The sequence below is a fragment of the Mytilus edulis genome, chromosome 2 (genome assembly GCF_963676685.1).
Source record: "Mytilus edulis chromosome 2, xbMytEdul2.2, whole genome shotgun sequence".
NCBI lineage: Eukaryota > Metazoa > Mollusca > Bivalvia > Mytilida > Mytilidae > Mytilus > Mytilus edulis.
Window position 1 is genome coordinate 4142391 of NC_092345.1, and position 8978 is coordinate 4151368.

General features: G+C 31.3%; 1 protein-coding gene across 1 annotated transcript; it reads left to right on the forward strand.

Moving 5' to 3' along the window:
* On the forward strand, positions 1-8524 carry LOC139511263 (dnaJ homolog subfamily C member 9-like). The gene is made up of 5 exons (XM_071297872.1): positions 1-160; positions 908-1060; positions 1910-2029; positions 3845-4059; positions 8237-8524. Exons 1-5 carry the CDS (start codon positions 67-69, stop codon positions 8435-8437), a joined length of 783 nt encoding a protein of 260 aa, XP_071153973.1. The 5' UTR covers positions 1-66; the 3' UTR covers positions 8438-8524.
* The last annotated feature ends 454 nt before the right edge of the window (positions 8525-8978 follow it).

Consider the following 8978-nt stretch of genomic DNA (forward strand, 5'->3'; position numbering starts at 1 on the left):
TCTTCGTTAAATTGACGCGCCAAATTTCGTCATAATAAACAAAAGGTTTTGCAAATAAGGTTGACAATGCCAGGACTACTAGAGTCTTGCAAGAAACTGTTCAAAACTAAAGATCTGTACAAAGTTCTTTCACTCCCCAAAAATGCATCTCCTAGTGAAGGTAAGGTTATCTCTTAATTCGCCCAGTTCTGATTATTTCTGTGCTTTCGAGACGTTTCGGCCAAGTCGTTTACAGATCTTTGCGGATCCAGAAATTTTCATAAGCGGAACCCCAATGACTGTCTTAGAAGGCCCCCCTCCGTTCATGATAAAGTGATTCCCTATTTAATCAACCACATTTTGCTCACTCCCCACCTTCGGTTTAGGCCGTAGTCCAAAGGCATAGTCGATTCGGCCACACTATTTCTGGTTTTTCTTAACAAATATACATGCCTTAATTGTTTTAAGAAGGAATATTACTGTTTAAGACCAGGAAATATAAAGGTAGTCTAACAGGTTGAGTTTTGGAAGATGTTATAATTTATTTACCTATAATGGCTTTAGACCCATTTAACATTTAAAGTTGATATATCCAAAAAACTATGTGAATGTACTTGTCTGTAAATCCTTACAATGAAAATTTTGTCAATAATGCAAGCCTTTATCATGTTTATGAAGTAATTTACCAGATAAAGGTGATCGCATGTACTTTTAAAGTTCATCAAGCTTCTTCGTGATTGTCATTACACAATGTACATGTATGCAAGATAAACAAGAAATAATGTTTGTTTCCAAAGGTACTTACGTAGTGACATGTATGTCAAGAAACTAGTAATTTCTACAGCTTTGAACATTTCTTGGTTGATCATTTTACTTTTATTTTACATGAATAAACACAATATTTTGATGTCTGTTGCTTTCATTGTAGTAAAAAGAGGCTACCACAAGCTGTCTCTGAAAGTACATCCTGACAGAGTCCATGGAGATGGAAAGAAGACGGCCACAGAGAAATTCCAGGTCCTTGGAAAGATATACTGTATTCTGTCAGATAAAGACAAAAGAGCAGTATATGATGAAACAGGTGAGGTACAAAATGTTAACAACTATGTCTTATTACTTGTACATGTATACAATGTACATATAAATTCCCCATATCAAGATAGTCTGTAATTAGATAAAATTGTTACACAGAATGATTGTAACCTATAAATACAATATATTCAGGGTCAGTAAATTTCAAATTGGGTGAGAGCTAGTGCAGTATTTATCATATAAGTTCGCTGTAACTAGTAATATTCCTTAGGTTTACTACACAAGCTTCAGCTTTTTCAGGTTATGCTGCTGATTGTTAGCTATACATGTACATGTTCTTTCAAATAACTTTAATACAAAATAACTTCAAAACTGATTTAAATATTGATTTTAGGTGGTTCCCATAAGTATATTTGAGAATTGCTCTTGTACAAAATGTAATGTTCATCATAGTAAACATGTTTTGATTTTTGAATGCTGCATCGTTTTGCATTCCTTACGGTTATACATGTACAAAACGTATATACATATATAATGTATGAACACAGTTTTCATAAAATTTATAGTTTTAATACATGTACACATTTTATAACAATACACAATCCTAGTAAACTTCATTTTAAACAGTCATTTAACCTACCTACATGTATCTTCCAATATTTGTCTGTCTGGAAACAGGAAAACAGGTATGTTTGGCCTTAACACATCTTGACAGAGACTGTGTAGGGGCCAGTTGTAGCCCTCCTCTTGGTGAGGAATTTTCTTATGTTAGTGTGTTGAAGACCCATTGGTGGCTTGGGCTGTTTCTGCTCTTCGGTCAGGTTGTAACTGCTGTCTTTTAGAAACATACCAAATTTTTATTCTGAATTTTATTACAAATAAGGAATTGTACATTTAGGTGAAGTTGATGATGAAGATGATGTTTTGACACAAGACAAGGATTGGTATGATTACTGGAGAATTCTGTTTCACCAAGTAACACCACAGGATATTAAAGAATTTGAAGAAAAATATAAAGGTAAAGTATGATTATTGTAACTGTTTGGCATATAGTAATCATGGTAATGAAACAGCAACCCAACATCTCAAGATTACATTTGTAGCATTGATGGACCTTCACGTGAAAGATCAAAAAGAGAAAATGCCTTTTTTTTCTACAGTTTGCCGGTGAGCATGAACCTGTTTATAAATAGAATGAAAATTTACAAACACACAATTTTCTTTCTTTTTTTATATATTTGCATATTACTTTAATTTAGTGCTAGGCAGATTCCAAATAAGAAAGTTGAAAAGTTCCCAAAAATATATTTAACAAAATCAACTTCAATGAAGTTCTGTTTTGGAATACATGTTATACTTATATAAGTAAACACTTTTTGACAAAAAATAGATCTATTCGCATTATATTTTTTAAAGAACACCTTAAAAAAATGTTGCTATCATAACAAAATTGACAGACATTTTGACGGAAAATTTTTATGTTAGCAACACAAAAAATCCTGATATTTTCAGTATTATCAAGGTTTGGATGTATATCTTGATTTTATATGAAAGGCAAATTGGAATAAAACATTTCTGAACATCTGCACCAATTAAAAAAGGAATTGTAATAACTTCAAAAAAGGATTATCTTTGAGTTGCTAACATAAGATTTGACAGACATGAACAATGCTGCTAACATAAAATTTGACAGAAATTAAGTTGTTGCTAACATAAAAATTGACGGACTTTTTTGTTGCTAACATAACATTTGACAGACTTTTTTGTTGCTAACATAACATTTAACAGACTTTTTTGTTGCTAACATAATATTTGACGGACTTTTTTGTTGCTAACATAAGATTTGACGTACATTATTGTTGCTAACATAAAATTTGACGGACTAAAATGTGTTGCTAACATAAGATATTGACGGACTTGTTGCTAACATAAATAAATTTGACAGACAATATATATATTTGTCATTTTTAACCAACATTGGAGATTTTATCCTAGTTGAAAGTCATATTAAGAACTCCTGCAAAATACCGCTGCCTGAAATTTAAAAAGATTTCAACCCAGGATAGATAACTCTAATTTGTAGCACATCCAAATGTTGCTAACATAAAATGTCAAGTTTTACAGAAATTATGTTAGCAACAGAATTGATAAAACTATTGATTAAATAAAGTAAATTGAAAGGTCCAAAATGTGTATGTTTAATGTACATTATGAAATACAATTTTAACAGGCTTATATAAGTACCTACAATGATGTGGCAAGATTTTATGAAACCTGTTGCTATCATAAAATTTATTGACAGACGAGCATCTAATAAGTAAGGTATTTGAAATTGAAAAAAATATATATCACAGATGTTTTTAACAAAAGAAAAGCAAAAGATTTAGAAACAGGGATGTTTGAATAATCAAACTACACTAATAAAAACCATTATACCAGTGTCAACTTAAAGCATCGTAAAACATGAACCTTGTGTCAAAAAATGGGAAGTAATTTCCGTTAAACTGAAAAAGTTCACATTTTTCATCTTGTTTTGATCCTTTCTACTTTTAATGGAAACAATCATATCCAATAATTGGTTTTCTTGCTTTATATAACATTCTTATTCAATATAACATTCACACATTATCATTCAAATAACAGTTAGTATTATTTTTCTTAATTTGTTCTTTTTGACGGAATTTTTCATTTCTTTTTGGAATCTGCCGCTAGTTATAGCTATTTTAAAAAATAGTAATGTCAATGACAGTTGGATGTTCATGTAGCTTCTCATACATATATTTAGTGTTACCTTTGTATCTACATTTATATGTGTTTTATAATTAAATTTTAGGCTCTGATGAAGAGTTATCTGACTTAAAAGATTTATACTGTGAATATGAAGGTGATATGAGCATGATTATGGATGGAGTGATGTGTTGTACTGCAGAAGATGAACCAAGGTTTATACAAATCCTCAAAGATTTAATCAAGAAAAAGGAAATTACAGAGTTTAAAGGCTTTACAAGAAGCATTACTAAGACAAAAATAGCTGAGAGGAAACGAAAGGTAGGGGCATAACTAAGACAAAAATAGACAAAGTGAAAAAGAAAGGTATGGGCAAAGAAAAAACATGCACAATATACTGTAAACAGGGAAATATCCACACAATAGTTATTTTCCCTTATATATATTTAATAGCTTTTATTTAAACAATTATGAAATTCATTTAAAAGTACTTTTTATTTTATTGAACTGTCTTTTATATTTTTTGTTGGTTCTTTGTTAAATGTTGTCATTTCTTTGTCTATTCATGCCTAGTCCCCTTTCTAGACTAGTCCTAATTCAGACCTGTACAAATTATGATTTTTTTTCTCTCGGAATATGGTGATGCTATGACTTTTTGTCAATTCCTTTTAAGAAGGGCACAACTAAAGTAAACAAAAAAAGTCAATGGCTGACAAGTCATTCTGATAATTCTGTTGCACAGCATGAATGGACATTTTTTTTAAAGCTTAAAACCAATAAAATTTAGAGGCAATTTACATTTCAAAGCTTTCATTTGTTTCATATTGTACTTCTTAGTAAACTTAATATAATACATGTATCATGTATAACATGAAAACTGCTGAATAATGCATTGAACACCAACCTTTTATGATGAAAAATGTTTTTTTTGGAAAATTACTCTTTCAGTGGCATGTTTCCGATACCATTGACCAGAACCGGAAGTTGATTATATATTCGCCTACTGCACTCAGTTTCATATTTACTACTTTACATACTAACTGAAATCTGCTTGTATTACGCTACACTGGAACAAAGTGTTGTAGTCGGACGGGAACCAGTTTACATACTTTATTTTATTTACAAACAAAAAATCTTGACCTGTCCATAGAAAGACTTGTATAGTCCCCGGTTTTATTTTCCAAAATTGGACCTTCCAGAGGGGGTGCGGACTATAGAGTACAATAAGCAAGAAATAAGAGAACAACTTCAATTTCGCGGCGCAGTGGTTTGTTTACATTCCACCATCTTTGCTATTGATATTGTAGAGGGAGCTCTCATCATTTTTCAAACTAATAATTTTAACTCATCCATATTAATAAGTTATTTCTATTCAATATCAAATTAATACTGATAAATATAAAATCTTAACCTTTCATTACAAATTTCTCATTTCTTTTCAATGCATTGGTTGAAATAAACTGGTACATGTATCTGCTTGATTGAAAAAAGAAAACCGTAAACCAGCTTAGAATTTGTAAACTACAAAACGTAATCGGTTATTGTTCATTCCGTTTTGGTGCTCATACTGCCTAATATCAGTCAGGGGTACTACTTGTACAAGTGTATTTTATTTACCTGAAGAAGTAAAAAAAAATATACATATATAAGTAAATAAATAATGTTTGAATAATCTCCCCTTAATTTTCTAAAAAATTTACTTGTATAAGTAAATTTTTCTTACAATCCCACAAAAATCCTCAAGTTTTGAGATGTAAAATCATGCCTTTAATGATTTTTCCCAGGTTTGCTCAAATTTTTTCATTAAAGTTCAATGTTTCATCTCATTAATTCATCTAAGAAACTGATTGAGCAAAGATCTTGTATATTTGCGCAAGGCAACCAAAAATTGCTCCTATGGGGCTTGTAAATGAGCAGTGTTATGAAGATAACAGATAAATGGGATTTTCATTGTCCATGAAATTACACTTAAATGATTAGTAAAGAGTAAAGACATCTGTAAAGGGTACACAATTTAAATTTCTATTAGAGCAAAGAAATCTTAAAAATTCAAGAAAAGAAGAAAGAATGATTTTTTTACTTATACAAGTAAAAAATTCTGAATGCCTAAGGGACATAACTCAGCCAATTTTTTTTTTACCTATACAAGTAAATAAAATTCACTTGTATAAGTATCCTACAAATTTACTTATATGTGTATATTTTTTTTTACTTCTTTAAGTAAATAAAATACACTTGTACAAGTAGTACCCCTGACTGAATATGGTTTGTATTAGCTTAAGACCCTTCAAACATTAATGTGATAGGTATATTAAAGACTGTTTTACAAAATGATGGTACTGTTTTACTTTCAAAGACATATTATAGTGATATCTGTCATGTACGGATTTTGACTCTCACTGGTTATTTTCTTCTTTTACACGTGTTTTATATACTTCCTGTTTAAACATATTCAAGTTTCTAAATTGTTTTTTAAGTGAATTTAACTTAAGAATCATTTACAAGCAGTTTCAGCTTCTGTTTGATGATGGAAAACAGGTTTTCCCAAGAAAATACGGCAAACGATCGCACAGGATTTGAAATTACTGGAGTTTCATTAGACAGGTCAGGAATAACCACCAATTGGTGGATTATACCTCAATTGATGTATAATCCACCAATTGACATATAATGGTATAGACCAATTGATGTATAATTCTTTGTTTTTCAAATCAAATTATTCAACCAAATGGAGCATTGTTTTCTTAAAAGCATATTATGGTATGAAACATGTCAAACATTCCTAGTTTAGTATAGTGACATAAGATATTGCATTTAATCAATAATTGTATTTGCAGTTTCTTCTATTGTTATCTTGTCAATTCTTGATTGGCAAATTAACCACTAATCACCTGTCAATGGACATCAATATGGTCTGCAGTCATCGACTCATGTGATTTTGAGTACAACTCCACAGGTGAATGGAGCTCTCTGTTAATACCTGACTTTCATTATTAAAAGTCAATTATGGTCAATAGTACAGATGTTTCAACAAAAGAATTGTTGTACACATGCATTCTCAAGAGATGCAACAGGCTTTGACAAAACTGAAACTTAAGGAGGACTCAACAATGGTCATAAAATAGGTTGTAAGTTGCGAAATGATGCTCCTATCTCTTACTAGCATTTTATTACAAAAAAACTTTATACGTCAATTGGTCCATACCAATATACCTCAGTTAGTGGATTAAACGTCAATTGAGGTATAATCCACCAATTGGTGGTTATTCCTGACCTGTTAGACCTTTTCTTACAGAAACAAAAAGTTTTTTTACCCAAAATTTCGTGGGAAGAAGGGGATTTCGGACTATCATATGTACCAGTGCGAACTTAACAAGCCTTTCTACAGTATTTATTTGTACAAAAAAACAGCCAGTAGTCAACTGTAGATCATTCAGGTAGTCTTGACCTATTCATCTATAATACTAAAATTACGAGGTCCAATTTGTCAGCCGTCATCACGTAAAAACGACGAATCACAGAATTCAACTTTATATATAACTAATATAGTACAAAGGTGTAGATTAAAAATTACACCACTCCAGGCCCTTTTGTTTTCCACGTAATTAATATTGCCAATAATTAAGAAGTTCCGGGTCGAGTCCGCTACCGATACCAATAGTATATTCACCTGTTACCTTTTACCTTATCTGTACGTTCCGCATCTGACAGGCGCACCACCAAACGTTGTTTTCAGCATTAATATGCTATATACACGGGTCATAACCACAGGGTTGACACTACTGTAAATTGTCAAATTGTTACCTATTGTAGTATTTTAATTAGTAAGACTTTCTAAGATAACAATACGAATACTAAAAATCTGTACTAAAAATAAGGCGTTTATAGGTACAGTTTTCAATTTGTTAGTGGGCATGACGTAAAACAGCGAAGCAAAGAATTCAACTTTATTTATAACTTATATAGGACAATGCTGTTGATTAAAAAATACTCCATCCAGGACGTTTTGTTTTCCAAATAATTAATATTATTGTTTCAGTTCGACGGGTTCAAACAGAAAGACTTGAAAGCAGAGAAAAACTGTGTATCTTATAATCGGCATGACTTTATCAGATGACAATACTAATACTAAAATAAGGCTTGCGCATAGTTATATACTTTAATTTAGTCACGGACCCGTGATATCACGGGTGTGTTCTAGTTTGTACTAAAAAAACAGGTAGTTGTCATCTTCACTTCACACACACACATATACGAATATCAATTTTATGCTTACGAGACATGTTGCAATGTTAAACTAAATAAATTAGGGTATGTGAAAATCGAGACTTGCATAAAAAATATCCCAATATTAGAGACAGTTGCATCATTTTTCCTCAGAGCTTTCAGCTCTTTGATTAAAGGACCTTGACTACTCATGAGGGTCTTCTATGGTCTGCAAAACTTTTAACCAACAAAACAAGAAATAATTTTAAATTGACATTTTACCATTTTGTAGGCTGATGAGGAGGCAGATGAAGCTGATGAAGAGGCTAAAAAGTTAGGACTTGGAGAGGAAGACGAAGCATTAAAATCTCTAATTCATTCTAATCAGCAGTCACGAGCAAAACAAATGAACAGTTTCTTTGCTGATCTAGAGGCAAAATATGCAGAGCCAGAAAAAAAGACAAAAAGTAAAGGAAAATCTAAGAAAAAATGAACTGATGTGTAATTTGTTTATGTATCTGTTGTTATATAATTTATTGTTGAACAAAAAAATAAAATAAAAGACATTTTACATGGTTAACTTTATAGTATTTGTTTATGACAATCTGATGTACAGAATCTAAATTACAAAAGATGTATATTTTTTAATAGTATGTTTATTCACTTTTGGCATTTGTATATACCTCGGGATACACTTTCTCATTGTTGGAATGGATCTGTCATTGGGGAGACTGTCCAGCAGTGCCCACCATTAGAAAAAATATCTAATAACTGAATTGATTGGATTTACACACATGTTGATTTATAAAGCTGTTCTTCAATGTTTGGTAACAATACCATTCTTTGTGTTAAAAGAAATCAATCAAATAATTGAATAACATATTGGCCTTGACACTTTTGTTTAATAGAGATAGGAAGATGTGTTATGAGTGCCAATGAGACAACTCTCCATCCAAGTCACAATTTATAAAAGTAAACCATTATAGGTCAAGGCAAGGTCTTCAACACAAAGCCTCGGCTCACACCGAACAGCA